A 17,325-nucleotide genomic window follows, 5' to 3' on the forward strand; every position below is an offset into this window, starting at 1 on the left:
TATTATCATCTGAAATAATTACCTTTTAATTAACTTATTGCACACAAATTTTAAAGTAAATAACATTTTGTTCTAATATATATATAATAAGTATACTCATTTCTATTTATATAGTTTTTTCATTGTAAAAATATACTTTATTATTTTTCTAATTGTTGCATTGTTTTAAGTTTTATTTTCCTTCTAGTGTTGGTCTCTATTAGAATAAATTATTCATGAGGTAATGGATATACATATATATATATATTATCAATAATTAAATAAAATGTGAAAAAACTGTCCATTTATATTATAGTTTTTTCATCGTAAAAATATACTGTATTATTTTTCTAAATGTTGTTTTATTTTCTAGTTTTGGTCTCTCTTATATTCATGAGGTAATGGATACAAGTATGCAATTAACAAACCATAATTTATATATATTATCAATTATTTAAAAAATTGTGACAAACTTTGAAACTGGTTTCACATTTTGTTTATAAAGTGCTTGATATCTATAATTAAAAATCTATTAATTCAAAATATAATTTTCAGTACAAAATATAAATCAATAAAATAAAAAATAAAATTTGTAAAAAATTAGCAAGCAATTTGTTAGCATATTTATATATTTAGAAATTTGCATATTTTTGTAAAGCACAGGTGGTACTGAGCAGGAGTATGATATTTTAAACTCACTGCCCACCCAACATCAATTGAAATCCCAGTATGTTATCTTAATCTATTTAACCGTAAATAAGTACAGTGCGCCTGCGAGTCTGCTGCCAAAGTTACTACCCACTGCCGACACGACCAGCGCTGTAGAGTTCTGTAAAGTAACAATCATCACAATTAGCAGAAAATCCTGCAGCAGGCATACTACCACAATAATGAATAGTAGATAGTTATGAAAAAAGGAATTATGTGAATATTAAAAGGAATTTGTTTCACTATAGGTAGATTCACATTAACTTTTATTAATGGTTCCAATTATCATTTTCATTTTATTTAAAATAGCTAATCAACCTAAACCTCTGTCTACACTATCAAACTAGTAACAAAAAAGTGTAATATGCCCAAATATGGTAGTGACATGACGTCATCATGTCCATATATTGGCACATGACATTTTTTTGTTACATACAGTAGACAGAGCTATAGTTAATCACCCTAACATGATCTAGTAGAGCATGTTGAAGAAACATGATTAACCCATGTAGCTTAACCTATTAATTTAATTTATAATTTTTATTAAGAAATCAACTAATCAGTAAATATTTCCATTACACATAACTATACAAGCTCCATGTAAGAAGCCACTTGTCGTATTCGATTGGGAACTTTCGTTGTCAACGTAAAGATTCGTTGAGTACTTTTGTATTCGAATTGTAAATTTGTGCTCAACAGAAAGTCATTCGAATAGAAAACGTTGACAACGAAACCTTTTTCGTTAAGAACAATCTCAACGCTCAAAATACTCCGTTAAAGAAGTACTCAACGGAAAAACTGTACTCAGCGGTGAAAGTCTAAATCGAATACGACAAATTACATAATTTCTATGTGAAAGGTTTTTAAAAATTAAGTCACAGTATTTTATATAAATGCACCTAATAAGAAAGACATGCACTGAAAAGGAAAAGTGACATAACACATGATGGACTGGAAAGAGCTGTAAATACAAATTTTGTGTGCATACATGTGAACTTGAATGTAACATGAATAAGTGTTATTTTTATTTTCAAAATGTAACTCACTTGTATTTTCCAGCTGCCGATTCCTTTACCAAAATGAGATCCTCTCTAAAAATAAATGTTATTATAGTATAAATAATCAACTTCCAACATCCACAATATATTACAGTATATGCAATATTCATAATAAGAAAATCAAATCAAACTTACCTCGTTTGTTGTATATGAAGTAAATGCCTGAAAAACATAAAATTTCTTATTATTATTTTAATTGATTGATTTTGATCCTATTATAATTTGTTTACTCTTGTGATATCAATTCAATCCAGCAGACTTATTACCATGAATTACTCAAGTAGTAGTTTTTAAATAAAAATGTTGATTTGATAACACTATACCTAGGCATTTTATTTCAATATAAATAGGCCTTTAGCCCCTGCATTTATAAACTGTACATACATTAATTGAGAGGTACGGTGTTCCTTAAACAAAACGAAAATAAATATAATTTAATCACTCAATTAGGAAAGCCCAAATAATCAAATAAAAAGAACAATACATACCTTTTCAGCTGGGCAAGGTTCCACAGCACTTGCTAGGCCATTGCACTGCATTGTCACATCACCCTTGCCAAGGCTCTCACCTCCTTTGAACACGTATACAGAACCAGTATCTCCTAAGGACAATAAATAGTAAAAGATATAAAAAGTACAGTAGTGTTACAGGTTACCGGTTTTGTTTATTTACATTAGTGAAGGATGGGGCCAACATCAAATTTTTTTGTCACTTAAAATGTTATAGTGTAGATAGAGCTTCAGATCACATAATTTAAACAAGATGCTATTTACAAAACAATGGTTAAAACAATAATTACCTCCAAAAATTTCTTCGGTGATGTCATCAATTCTGTATGGAGCAGAAACAATCAGGTCACCTGAAAAGAAGAAAACAGAATAAAGCTCTACACTATCAAATCCCCAAATATGTTAGTGATATGCTTAAATATATATATATATGGGCACATTACATTATTTGTCACATAAAATTTGATAGTGTGGACAGAGCTTTAGTGTTGTGGTAATATTGTGGGGCATTTCTATGTGATAGGTATGGTGGCTAAAGTTTAAAATAAAATACAATATTCAAATCTAAAATAGAACACAAACTAGCAAGGCCCATTGTTACTCTCAATGGAGTCTATCTTTGTCTAAACTGTGTGATTTACAGACTATTTCTATTTTTCTTAACTTACCTATTTTGTCGCCAGTAACATCATGGAATTTCGACGCCATTCCAAACCGTGCATAAAATCTGTCACCTTTGAAGGTTGCAACCTCTGGAATGGATGAAGCCTGCATCTGATGGCAGCTATCACTAGTGGCTGACATTTTGGTTAAATTCAATAGTTGTACATAACCAGCTTGATTAAAATTGCTAGATATGCCTAGAATCTTTCCTGTAACATCTACAAATAATATTAATGATGGTTAATTTTAAATATAAAAACTTTTAAACCAGCAATGAAAATGTTGTAAAACTAATGTAGCATTTGGCCAAAGTTAACTCTAATATATCAAACTTCCTGTTTAAAGCTCTGTCTACACTATACGATGAGATACGATGTTATTGTGTCCATATATGGGCACATCACATTTTGTTGTCACACAGAGTTTAATAGTTTAGACAGAACTTTAGTAACGCTAGGTTTGCAGTACACCACAAGTTCCAAAAAGGAAATAAAGTGTGTTTGAAAATGTTATAACGTTTTGGTTGTTATGAAACAATTTTCTGTCAGTTGTACAGGTTTTTAACGAAACTATTAAATTAAAAGAGTCATGTAAAGCTCTGTCAACACTATCAAACTTTATGTGACGAACATCTGATGTGCCCATATATGGACATGACATCATATCACTACCATATTTGGTCATATTACACTTTTTATGTCAAACTAGTTTGATAGTGTGAACAGAGCTTAACTGATGCATTTATCTTACTTCCAGTATCAACTCCAAGAACAAGAATATCACTTCCATCATTGTACAGGTCACCAACAGCCATAGAAGATCCCAGCTTATCAAATGCACTTTCACCATGAAGACAGAACACTGGCTCGCTGATGTTCTTCACATCGTAAGCAACAATGCGACCTACACTCTGTGTGTCATTATCGGAATGAGGGCAGCCTTCACTGTGGGTAAAATAAAGATCATAATAATTCTAATGGTAGACATGCTATTTTTACGGCGAAATGAAGAAAAACTATTGATATAGTATATTATTCAAACTATAAGTGGACTGCGTAAGGTTTATATTTTAACCTTACAGTCAAGAGACTAGATTAAACTTAATAGGATTTGCGAGGTGTTTTCCCAAATGATCGTACCATAAAAACGGTAATGGGCATGTTTTATAACCTTACAGCCAAGAGCCAGAAGACAGCTAGATATTCCAACTTACTTCCACAGGTGAAATTAAATTTATTATTATTAGTACATAAATATTAACATTTTTATTTATAAACCAAACAATTATAAAAATAATATTAAGCTTACACAGAACAAATCCTGTATGTGGGTTGTGACACAAACAATAATGTCCTTCCCGACTTCATTTTCTTCAACTCTATACTATTCCCAAACCAACCATAATCCTAAGTAAAACAATACAAACAGTAACGAACATAGTAACTAGCATTCTTACATATCACTTTTAATAATAATAATACCACATGTATTATCTTTGATGACACAAAACAAAAATATGCAAATACAAAAACAATTCATCATGGATCCTAGCTAGAAGTGGATACTTGTCTCACTAGCACCCAGAACAAAAGACAAAAAGTTTAAACAAATAATGAAAAGTTATCCGAAATTTAAAGACTGAATTAAAAAGTACCTGATCGCCATTGAGTGTAATATCCATTTCAATAACTGACATGACTTGATGACCTAAACAAATATGAACAGTAACAATTATATACTTATTTTCTCTTAGTGCATCTTAAGTCAAAGAGAGAAACCTGAATTTATAAGCAAATATTTTGTGGAGACAAGAGGGTACATAGTTATAAAGTCAGTAACTTTTCCTTCATTTAAAAACATATACAAACAATAGATATACAATAGGAAAGGTAACCAAAAACAAGCAAAAAAAAACGTATATACCTTTAATTTTGTGGTTTGCATACAGGACATTGACCATGCCTCTTTGTTGACCCCCAGCAGATGCAAATGGTGACCCAATTAATAGGTCATTATGTCCATCTCTATTCACATCTCCAACAGTTAATGTCCAACCCAAATTATAATAATCATTTGCAATATCCTATGAAAAATATATACACGTCAATAGGTCTTCACAACTTTTAACTTTAAATTGAGAGTTTGCAGTTTTGTTATTTTTTCTCTCTCTTTTGCAGGTCATGCCCCAATTTTATGTCTTTTCAACATCAATACATACATTAAAATAATGCTAACAAACTGTAAATAAAAAAAAAAATCATTTTTGGCTATATTTTTTCTTTATTTAGGCCTATATATATAATTATATTTTTGTTTTAGTTATTTCTCTCATGTTTCTTATATTACACATATATCCTTTTGCTTTGAATTATATTTACTTACTTGCCCCTTGATAGTAATATTTGGAGAACCAAAATGTTTGCTGCCTCCTAGATAAATATAAACTTCTCCCTGTTAAATAAATTACAAATAGAAATAAGAGATTGCCACCGATTTATAGGTCAGTGAGAGAGGAACTGGCTGTCACAATGGCAGATAGGAAGTTATGGAGGAATCTTATAAGTTCTGCTATGTCCCGGACTAAGTAAGTAAGAAGACATAAGAAACTTTATTATCTCCAAAAATCCGAAGAAATTACAAGCACTTGCAATCAAACATACAAAAAATAAATTGTTCATTTCATATATACAAACATTAGTGAATAATGTGAATTATATCATTTTATGTGATTGATTTGAACTGCATTGCGTAATTGCTACAGAATGAGGAACGACTTACATAATACGAGAAAGTTGTTGATCCAACAGAGGGCGCACTCACAACCAAGTCAGCGATTCCATCTAAATTTATGTCCAGTACAGCAAGTGCGGACCCAAATCGACCGTTTTTCTACAAAAGAAAAACATAATGGTTTGCGGTATTTGAAAGGAATATTGGCTTTTAATAAGTATTATAATATAACCCATTAGATTCAAACATGTCTACCTTTAGGCCAGTAATATGGGCATCAGCAGACACATCCAAGTCTATTTTTCCCTGTGGCAGTCCTTTACTTTTTGACCCATAGATGATGTAAACACGGCCTAGCTGGATGTTGTTGTTTATGCTATATCCAGGAGCTCCAACAATGAGGTCCATTACACCATCTCCATTAAGGTCTTCTGTTATAAAACTCCTGTATAATGGTTGCGTATTATTTTGTTAATACTTAAGATAAAGGTATTTATTCTGGTCCTCAAGCTTAACTGGAAAATGGGTGAGGAAATTCAAGTTAGGCTCTCCACGATAGCCAGCAATGCAGCGCCTACCAGATGAAGCGTTTGTAGGGTTTGAAAGAACCTCCGTTTTTTGTCCCTTTCAAACTAGAGTCCAACAGAAAAAGTGCTAGTAAATAGGCCTAACTTATAGGGAAATTATTTTCATCTACTAGGTACCGTAGGCCTAAATCTGTCATTTCTTTAATTTCTTCTGGTTGCACTTAATTTATGGGAAAAAAGAACCCCTTGTAAAAATCCCATCTATGGGCTTGATTATTATATTAATAATAATAGCTCCTGTACAGCTGCCATTTACTGTGAAAAGTAATCATACAATAGTAGTTTTCTTACCATCCTAATTTGGCATATGCATTCTCAACATACAATGTCGTTAATGGTTCTTGATGATAACGTGTTTTCAACCTCAATTTTTGCTTTTTCATCATTTCTTTCTTTTGCAATGACTTCAATTTTCTCTAAGAAAAGATTAAAATATACAAAATCTAATGGTATTCTTCATAACATTGTAATTATTATTATTGAGTCCCTGCCATGTTCGCATCCCTTCATTAGTGTTTCTATGAATGGATGTTGAGCGCTGGAACTCTAGTTGATCATACCCAGTACCGTTTTACGATCAGGAAATTACCTCACATTGACATTGTTGAATAATATAAGCTCTTTGGAATTAATTCAACTAACTTATTTAAAGTGCATATGTTGTATTGTTTTTTACTTGCTTATTTCAGTCATCACCATATTTATTGTATTATCTGGAGGTTTAGACTTTAAGCCATTATGGCTTATCGTAATCTCCACACACAATCAAATGTATTATTATTATTTATAAATGTATATATAGTGTAATATTTTGTGTGAAATAAAACTGAAACTAAACTAACCTTTAGTCTTGCGGAAGCACTGATGTAGACTCCTCGCTCAGTTCTTCTGTATTTTACCTCATCCAATGACAAACCATGTAAGTGTAGTCTGGAATGGAGACTAGTAGTTTTGATGTTGCGCTGGTTTTGGTAAACATCCGTTTGATTTGGACAGGAAATAAACAAAGTACTGTGTGGGATTTGACAATCTCTGCAATTTTAAAAATACTGATTATTCAATTCTAAATGTTTTATTTCGAAAATAAAGTTTAATCAATTATTAAATCAAACATGGAAAGCTTTATACTTTAAGCTACTGTAGGTCTACACTATCAAAATAGTTTGATAAAAAAGTGTGGTGTGCCAAAATGTAGTAGTGATATTCCCAAATATGGTAGTGATATGACATCATCATGTCCATATATGGGCATATCACATGTTTTTGACACATAAAGTTTGATAGTGTACTGTAGACAGAGCTTTATGAACAACACTGTTATTGCTTTTCCCTTACTCAGTTCCAGTCTGAAGCATCCAGAGTGACGTACGCCAAAGGTTAGTAGTCCAGACGGCCATGTCATCTACACCACCAAGAAAGTAGTCTTGGTAATCCTCTATAAGGAATGGTGATTTGGAAGCATAGCTTCGATACAGCTAGACACAAAGACAAACAGATATGTTAAATTTCCTGTATCAAGAATGACAATTACACTGCCAGATCCAGGACCTTGAAATAAGGATAGTGGGGGGAAGCTGAACCGACTGTTCTATTGATCGAATTTTATTCTAGAATAACACAATTCCATATATCCAAAAAATAATGTAAAGAAAAATGAAAATAACACTAAATGAAGATTTCTCCCATTTAGTAAAGAGATTTGAGAAAGATACGGATACGGCGTAGTGCACAAGATCATTTACTACAGTGGGCAAAGGCACCTGGTTGGCAGTTTCATTTGACTGCTCAGGCACTGGGGCCCCTTAAGCTCTGAGGTCCCTGAGTTTAGCCACTGAGCGCTAATAGCCAGTGATTAGCTATCTTTTGCATTGTTTTTTTCTCAAAATTGTATGGATTAAGAAGCAGAATTATGTTCCAGATTTGTCCATAGCTTTATGTATTCATATAAACTAATATAGCACAGTGAAACTGATATTAAATAAATATATTACTACAAGTGAAAGTATATATCTATTTTGGATACTAATAACGTGTTGAAAATGTATTAATGACCTTGGTATGGTTTCAATACTCAGAATTACAGTAAAATATTTGCTAAGTTGAAACTAATAGAAATGTTACTTGATTATAAACGGAAGACACTAACCTTAGAAATAGCCAACTTCTCTCCAAGTCTATAAAATATACAGTACAATAAAATAATGAAATATATCAGTAATAAAACATCAGCTTTAGTTTTTAATTAAAGTCACAAGAATAAACACAATAATTAGAATGATATTGTCATGAGAGCCACTAATACACAAAAGAATAAATAAAGATGTAAAATTTATAAAATATATAGAGGTAGAGATGGATAGAGCTTTTAAGCCTGGTTTCAATAAAATCGCTACACGACAGAGCGTAGCAATTCTATGGAAACGGGGATCCCCGATCTATTTATCAGGGATCTAATACGCGAGCGCTATATATTCTTTGATACGCGTATACGATTCATCGCCGAAAAAATCGGCAAAGTTGAACATGTTTGAACTTTGCCGATTTGACTGCGATGAATCGGGGACCCTTCCCGATTGCGTCGGCGACATCTGCGTGTGTAGCAATTTTAGTGGAAACGCTGTAGCGACTTTATGGAAACCAGGCTTTGATAAGCATATTTTTTAAACTGACCTGCCTAAGAACATTAGGGCACTACATTCCTCAATCAGCGAGGCATCCACTTTGTTAGCCTGATAGTACTCTTGATAGATGTTGACAAGATCCTGAATTGGTAGGTACCTAATAAAAAATAATAATAATAAAATGTCAATCTAATTTAGCGGTTAATTTACAAGACTTTTAAGCGAGTCACATAATTAACCTGGTCATTGGATCAAACATGTATGTTTCCATAATTATGCAGCTAGTAATCAGTGCAATTACATTTTACATAATTATATGTAAAATAAAAATGTAAACAAACCAACCAAATTTCATTTGTATCTCATTGTTAAAATGACAATAAATAATATCGTATTGTATCGTACATTTGATCCAACCAGGTACCCATATACACATTATACATGGAAAGAGTCAAACATAAGTAAAGTGTCTTGTCTAAGGAAAAAAGCAATGCGACGAGCATTGGCCTCACATCATCAGAAGTTCAACGCTTAACACACTGTGTCACGCGCCCTTACAACCATTTAGCTATAGGAAAACAATTTCTTCTTCTCTCTTTATTATTTTGCTATCACAAGCAAAGTTAGGTTTGGGTAAAACTAACATGCAAACATTTAAACAAAATTTTCATGTCACTAACCATTCTGAGATCTCGCCTATATAACCAGTGTCAAATTCAAATTGGGCAACCACGTCACCTCCTATTAGGGAAACAAGGAAATAAGATATTAAATAGTGTATACATTTATCTAAAGTATATGTGGCATTAAACTATCTTGAAATGTTTATTCATTATAATAAGTTATAAATGCATTCATTGAAACAAGACTAATTGACAAACACATATGGGAATTCTCACGCGAGGCTTCGATGTGCTAATCTTACTAGAATGGTTGGTTAATCCTTTCAGAATAAACTTGTTTACCTGTATATCATCATCATATTATTATTAATTTAATCATAGGCATATAAAGGCCACTTTACCTTCATCCCCTACAGGATGTGCTGCTGAAAATGATCCAAAGAAATTTACCTAAAAAAATAATTTAAATTAGTTATTAAAAGAATGGTTTTGTTTAAAGACCCCTTCCCTGCAATTTTGGACGTTTTTTGGAAAATAATACATATATATCACTTTAAAAACATTAAACCATGTCATTCCTTGTCTTAAATGTACGTTTTATGGTAAATTATGATAAAAAGTGAGAAACAATGCACTACCTAAGTAGCTCGCGGCGATCGACCTCTCGTGGACGGTCTCAGGCCTAGCCTAGCTAGGCTTAGTTTTGTAGGCCTAGCTGGTAAACATCGGTAACGTACGAACATCGTACGCTAGCTATATACCTAGCCTGACGTTGTATAGTTGCTGCATTAATTGTCTTTCTATTTTTGCCAGACTCCGTTGATACAAATTGGGGAAAACCCGGTATTTTCGCTGAAAAGTTAGGAGTCTTCCATTTGTTTTGGCTTCACGATCGATCGAAAAGTGGGCGAATTACAGGTGAAAAACAACAATATCAATCCGCGCGCAATGCATTTTGGGATTTATAGCGGGCCGCTATAATTATTAAAATCGATTTATTTTTCACATTTTTAACCGTTTAAAGACGAAAAAAGTTATCGCAATAGGACCATATAGTATTATTTTTACATTAAATATAGTTTGTGATCTTAAATTAGATCTAAAAAACGTAGGGAATGGGGCTTTGATGAAAGTTTTAGTACATTTTCAGATACTATACGTGTTCAAGTCTAATGAGTATTTTTTTGTCAAACTCTACGCCATGTATAACATAACATGTACAAGCCATGGCTATGGATATAGCATGTTCATATCAACAATCTAAATATTTGTATTTCTTTAGTGAAAGGGAAAAGATTTTGTAAAGTTCTGAACTCTAACCTGCCCCATTGTTGCTAGGAAACCTTGTTCAATTCCAAGACTATGCCATGAAATGTCTGCAACTTGATGCGATACAAACCCCAGCATAAAAACAACCAGTTTCTGTGTTTCCTATTTTTTAATAACAAACAAAATTACTCAAAATTCAATGGTTGGAACTATCATCTGATTTTTTACCAATCAGTGACTTAGAATCTATGTATGTTTTATGTACTATATATAACATCAATAATAATATAATAATAATAATCGATATTTTTAATATATTTTTTTTTTTTTAAGCTGATCATTAGGGACGTCACAACAATACAAAATGATGACATAAACAAGTAACAATAAAAATTAAATTAACATATAATTCATAAAGATAAACAAAATATTAATATAATATAGTAATAATATAACATAAATATAAGGTACTGTATATTTGTTCTACAAATATACTCACTGTATCCCATGGTTGTGGATATGTGTTTCTTATGTAGTTGATTGTCACGTTTAGGAATGGTGCCCAATGGGTGTCTTCAGATACTCCATGGAACTGTCCTAAATCATAAAGGATAATAACCATACAAGTTTGTATTATACAGTAACTATATATAAAAAAAATTCTAGGTCCCTGAATATGACACCATGGTAAGGAATCAAACTTGCGTATGAAATGGCACAGGTTCGATACCTGTTTGTGCTTCTTGCTTGTGTGTATTTTCACATGATCGTTTACCCTCTTTGCCTTGTCATTTCGATACAAACACAAATTTGTCAACAGCAGGCACAAAACAAGTATGGTGTGCTAAACAAAACTATAGAGTGGTAAACAAAAGTATAAAGTGGTAAACAAAAGTATGGTGCGCTGATTGTGGAATGAAATAACCTCTGTAGTTGGAGTGGCCATAGATTACCTGTTATTTCTCCTGTTGTAAGGCATAACTGTAAAGTTAGTCAAAATTATATAAATATTGTTGATATGACACTAACCTTGGTGACACAATGAGTCATAAAAAGTATCTGGGTAAGGATTACCAGCTTGGAATGCATCTTGATGTGCAGCGATCAACTAGTACAGTACAAGAAACAAGGAAAGGAATATCAGAAACTCACAATTGTTTCAACTATCACCACACTACAAATTGCTGTTTGTATCTTAGCATTCAATGAACTGGTCCAATATTGCAAAAAAATTAGTTAAGTGAGATACACTGATTATGAATTGTAGGCCTACTAAAAAAAAGGTCAAACATATTGAATCAATAATCCAATAATTACAAAATAGAACATCCAATTGCTGTTATGTGTTTTTATTTGGCTAGCCCTAGTCTACCACTAATACTGGCAAACACTGCATAGGTATGTTTAAAGGTTCAAAAGAAAACATTAGTTTAAAAAATTAATATATATATATATATATTTAATCGTTGTTAGTTTGTTAAGCTGTGCCACAAACCTTTCCATATTCTACTCCATATTGATCAGTGTATTCAAAATAACTTGCTGCCCGGTGACCTAAAGTAAAAATAAAAGAACTTCTTGACAGGTCTAGAAAGATATGTAGGCCTAGACTTGGATAGCAGGAATACCAATAAGATTCAAGAAGCAAATTGAGTAAAGTTGGGGAGCATTTGCTATACATACAAGTGTCCACTGTAGACTTCACAAAGAGCAATGCATTTTAATGGGCCTTTGTGAGTAATACTAAATCAATAATGTAATGTAAATATGATTACGTAACTATTATATGTATTTATATACTTGGAAAGATTTTGGGGTTGGGTGTGTGGGTGAGGGGAGAGGTGTTTATTAGCGTGTTAAGGAAAAAACAGATAGGCAAGGGCCTAGGCCTAAAATCTCTTAAAATATTTAAAACACATTCTAACAATTATTACTATCGCCGTTGCTAAAGATACGGTACCGTATCCATGCTTTTAAAAACTAAAGATACGGTAATTATAGAGGGCGCTTCCGTTTGGTAAAAGTACAGTAAAATTGCATTCCTAAAACTCGTACCTAAATATAAAACTCCTTCCTAAATATTAAACTCCTTCCTAAATATTAAAAACCTAACCCTCTAAATAATCTCTCTTAAATTAAAAACTAAAAAAAAAAAAAAAAAAAAGACGTCAAGAAGAGTATCGAACCCCCAACCCCTTAAGCCAAAGCCTCATCACATGCCCACTAGGCTACACAGCTGGCTTGCAGAAAACCAATGCAATAACCTATTTGATTAACATCCACATTACATAGCGCCCTCTATAATTACCGTACCTTTAGTTTTTAAAAGTATGGATACGGTACCGTATCTTTAGACATAACGTATTACTATAAGTATCAACCAACATTTTATTTTAAATCAAATACTTATTGTGTATATATATCAATACATCCTATCTATCAATAAAATCTGGCTTGGCCTAGGCCCCACTACCTCTCTCCCCAGGTAGCGGTTTCCTCTCTCTTTTTCTTTCTACTGTACTATGCCAATGGATATTGTAAAGTAGGCCTAGATAAAGTAGGCCTAGGCCTAACCTACTACCTAACTAGGTAGCCTAGCCTAGGCTAGTCATACTTTCTCATAGATAATCTTACTACGCCTAATTTAACTACAAAGACTAGCTTAGGTCAATGCCTTGGTATATGAATTACCAATTTCTATATGTGTTGTGATGCCACATGATTTTACAGGTGATATAGAAATATATACTATTAACAATGAAACAAGAAACATTTTTTAATGCTTGTCTGTCTGATCGTCTGCACAACTTCTTTAAAAACCATAACAAACGCACGTGATCGTCTTCGGCTTCTTCAAAGCAATACACTGCCCTCAGTCGATCAGAATCATTCTCGCAATTTGGTACGATGTCTAAGTTCCGGCTAACTAATATACTATTATAATAATGAAAATTGTAAATATGAATAATGTAGATAGGAAAATTCATTACAAAATAAGCAACATAGTCAACAAGTTAAGAAGTAAAGAAAGATACACATTCCATTTTAATATAGACCTAATCTTTTACCTGTTTTTATAGCATTTCACTTCTTGTGATAGGGCATATAGAGTCGCAAGAGCTTACTTCTTTTGTTAAGCTTATATATTATCTAATTTTTGTTTTTATTATTCAAAAATAATTTCCATTCATGCCATTTTTTGAAATCTAAATACTATTTATGATGTAAAAAGCCAGTGTCAATTCAGAAGAAAAGTCTAAAACGATCACTATCTCAGATGGCATTCTTCAAACCGTACATCTTCGATGTCAAACCCAGTATTCGGTTTGTGTTTTTGTTAATTTTTCTTACAGTTAATGCCCAATTTTCTTCTGACTGTATTCTGAGTGAAGGCGTAAACAAACGGATTAAGAAGGCAATTGGTAAAGGCGACCAATGTCAAAATATTGGTATATATCTCAGGTTTGGTGGCGTAATCCAATTTATACATCGTGGAATAATATAAAAACAAGACCTGGTCAGGAGTCCAAGTTATTATAAAGACAACGGTCAATGCAAAGAACACCCACGTCATCTTCATTTTTGTTTTTGTCAGCGTTTCAGAAGCTTTACCTTGTTGATACTTGTCCATATTTCGTGTCATAGTGGTCATCGCTTGTATTGTTCGATGATACGTAATCAGCAAGCATGTGATAGGAACTAGATAGGTAAATAGGAATATATTTATTCCCATTAAAAGTAACGCGTACTGCCAGTTAAAAAACTCACGACACTTCCCACAGTCATCAACCCTTCTAACAAACCAACCAAACATTTGAACCAAAACGGCATATATCCATGGAAACATTAAGAGAATATATCGCTTTGAAGAAAATACAATAGACTTGCACTTAAAGGGAGTTGCTATTGCCCAGTATCGGTCCACAGCTATCATTAGTAGTCCCATCAGAGACGCGGTTAGAGACGTCCAGAACGGGACGTCCGTACCGTACACTCGACAGACAATCTCCATTGTAAGGCTCTGATCATAAACAATATCTGGCCGGGGAATCATAAGCACTGATGATATCAAATCAGAAATCGCTAAGTTGCACACTAACTGATACGTCATCTTTGATCGAAGAGCCTTCGTACTGACGATAATAACAATGACAATTGCATTTCCAATCAAACCGGTTATACCGAACAAAAGTAATATACAATTGTATGGGTGTGTAAAATCTACTGGTTCAGGGATAAATTCAGTGCAGTTAGCTGTAAAATTCCACATTGCTTCATCAGTGAAATTCGCCATGGTTATCTATGTAGGCCCAGCGATTGCAAAGCAAAGTTCTTCCAATCTAATATGTCGCTAATCAATAATAGTCATACGATAAGATCAAAGACAATTTCAAATAGGAGCAAAAACAATTTAATGAAAACATTAACGATTGATTATGATTGATAGTTTATATCACTACTAAATATTCGATACGTTTTTAACTAATTTAACAAAACATGGAGACTTTCTATGTTTTGTCAATCATTGGTCATTAAAAATGTGTTTTATTCATGACGATGAAGACAATATGTTATATTAATATTGGAATCTTTGTCTACAGTGTGTAGATCAAGGTATTTTTATACTAGAACTAATCAAGGTTTTTGTTTAAAACTAAATTATATATTATGTTTCATTCAGAAACGCGCGGCGTCGTCACAATAGAAATAGTTCGCTATTTGTTTATCATTGGATTCTTTTATAATTCGTCGCTAAACAAATTCATTTAGTATAACTCTCGTTGGTATTCTTTACCCATCACATTAAAACAAGATAGAATCAAGGAAGAGTGAAATTCACTTTTCCTTCATCGGATTGAATCTAGGGCAGGATACTGTTGCAATTAATATAAATCAGATTATTATTGTTATTCACCATATGGAATGTATTACGTTTTGTTTTTAAGTATTTCGATTTATTGATTGTATGTTCCTAACTCAGATAGTTAATACAAACGTTGAGAAGCAACTGTCAGTAATAAAGTTTATTTGTATATGTGTTTATATATCTAACAGTACACACACTCACAGTAAGAAATTTGCGATTCAAACGGCGACCAAAAACGGTTAATATGTATTAACAGTATTTTCAAAGTATAATACTATATCTAAAGGTTTTAAGTTTATCACCCAAGGGCCTATACATTTACATCCTTGTTTTAAACCATGGGTCCATGGTTAAACCAAATAAGATTGAATAGAGAGATTGAAATGTTCCATTCATCGCAAATCAATACATTTGTATAAACGTGTATTAAATCTATCAAAATAATATTTGTTTAAGAAAATTCGGCATGTCTTCAACATTCTAGAAGTAAATTTATATTTATAGAACCTAAGTTTCTTCTATTTTTTAAATTCAGAATAAAGTCACAGTCAAAAACAGTCATTATCTCATATGGCATTTTTCACACGCTAGATGTCAAACCTATAATTAATCGGTTTGTGTTTTTGTTTTCTTGCAGTTAATGCCCAATTTTCTTCTGACTGTATTCTGAGTAAAGGCGTAAACAAACGGATTAAGAAGGCAATTGGTAAAGGCGACCAATGTGAAAATATTGGTATATATCTCAGGTTTGGTGGTGTAATCCAATTTATACATCGTGGTATAATATAAAAGCAAGACCTGGTCAGGAGTCCAAGTTATTATAAAGACAACGGTCAATGCAAAGAACACCCACGTCATCTTCATTTTTGTTTTTGTCAGCGTTTCAGAAGCTTTACCTTGTTGATACTTGTCCATATTTCGTGTCATAGTGGTCATCGCTTGTATTGTTCGATAATACGTAATCAGCAAGCATGTGATAGGAACTAGATAGGTAAATAGGAATATATTTATTCCCATTAAAAGTAACGCGTACTGCCAGTTAAAAAACTCACGACACTTCCCGCAGTCATCAACCCTTCTAACAAACCAACCAAACATTTGAACCAAAACGGCATACATCCATGGAAACATTAAGAGAATATATCGCTTTGAAGAAAATACAATAGACTTGTACTTAAAGGGAGTTGCTATTGCCCAGTATCGGTCCACAGCTATCATTAGTAGTCCCATCTCAGACGCGGTTAGAGACGTCCAGAACGGGAAATTCGTACCGTACACTCGACAGACAATCTCCATTATAAAGCTCTGATCATAAAAGATATCTGGTCGGGGAATCATAAATACGGATGATATCAAATCAGAAATCGCTAAGTTGCACACTAACTGATACGTCATCTTCGAGCGAAGAGCCTTCGTACTGATGATAACAACAATGACAATTGCATTTCCAATTAAACCGGTTAAACCGAACAAAAGTAATATACAATTGAATGGGTCTGTAAAATCCACTGGTTGAGGAATAAATTCAGTGCAGCTAGCTGTAAAGTTCCACATTGCTTCATCGGTGAAATTCGCCATGGTTATACTTATCTATGTAGGCCTAGCGATTACAAAACATGAATTCTTCAAATTTAATATGTCGCTAATCAATAATAGTCATACTATAAGATCAAAGACAACAATTTCAAAGAGAAGCAAAAAACATTTAATG

At 32.7% G+C, this 17,325-nt stretch overlaps 3 protein-coding genes across 3 annotated transcripts; all 3 read right to left on the reverse strand.

Annotated features, from left to right (window-relative positions):
• Nucleotides 1-10: 10 nt before the first annotated feature.
• On the reverse strand, nucleotides 11-13,561 carry LOC140054111 (phosphatidylinositol-glycan-specific phospholipase D-like). Its single transcript, XM_072098986.1, has 25 exons — nucleotides 13,439-13,561; nucleotides 12,243-12,301; nucleotides 11,777-11,855; nucleotides 11,247-11,344; nucleotides 10,799-10,909; nucleotides 9,880-9,928; nucleotides 9,536-9,596; nucleotides 8,905-9,012; nucleotides 8,381-8,408; nucleotides 7,570-7,709; nucleotides 7,077-7,266; nucleotides 6,526-6,650; nucleotides 5,903-6,092; nucleotides 5,696-5,806; nucleotides 5,300-5,368; nucleotides 4,841-5,000; nucleotides 4,572-4,624; nucleotides 4,226-4,323; nucleotides 3,668-3,861; nucleotides 2,923-3,135; nucleotides 2,545-2,604; nucleotides 2,234-2,346; nucleotides 1,881-1,907; nucleotides 1,734-1,778; nucleotides 11-808 (listed from the first exon to the last, which is right to left on the reverse strand). The coding sequence occupies exons 1-25, from the start codon at nucleotides 13,518-13,520 to the stop codon at nucleotides 722-724; spliced, it is 2,550 nt and encodes an 849-aa protein (XP_071955087.1). The 5' UTR covers nucleotides 13,521-13,561; the 3' UTR covers nucleotides 11-721.
• Nucleotides 13,562-14,084: 523 nt separating this feature from the next.
• Nucleotides 14,085-15,041, reverse strand: LOC140055477 (D(1)-like dopamine receptor). Its single transcript, XM_072100817.1, has one exon. It carries the CDS (start codon nucleotides 15,039-15,041, stop codon nucleotides 14,085-14,087), a length of 957 nt encoding a protein of 318 aa, XP_071956918.1.
• Nucleotides 15,042-16,220: 1,179 nt separating this feature from the next.
• Nucleotides 16,221-17,192, reverse strand: LOC140055478 (galanin receptor 2a-like). The gene has a single exon (XM_072100818.1). It carries the CDS (start codon nucleotides 17,190-17,192, stop codon nucleotides 16,221-16,223), a length of 972 nt encoding a protein of 323 aa, XP_071956919.1.
• Nucleotides 17,193-17,325: the final 133 nt, after the last annotated feature.

The sequence above is a fragment of the Antedon mediterranea genome, chromosome 7 (assembly GCF_964355755.1).
Source record: "Antedon mediterranea chromosome 7, ecAntMedi1.1, whole genome shotgun sequence".
Classification (NCBI taxonomy): domain Eukaryota; kingdom Metazoa; phylum Echinodermata; class Crinoidea; order Comatulida; family Antedonidae; genus Antedon; species Antedon mediterranea.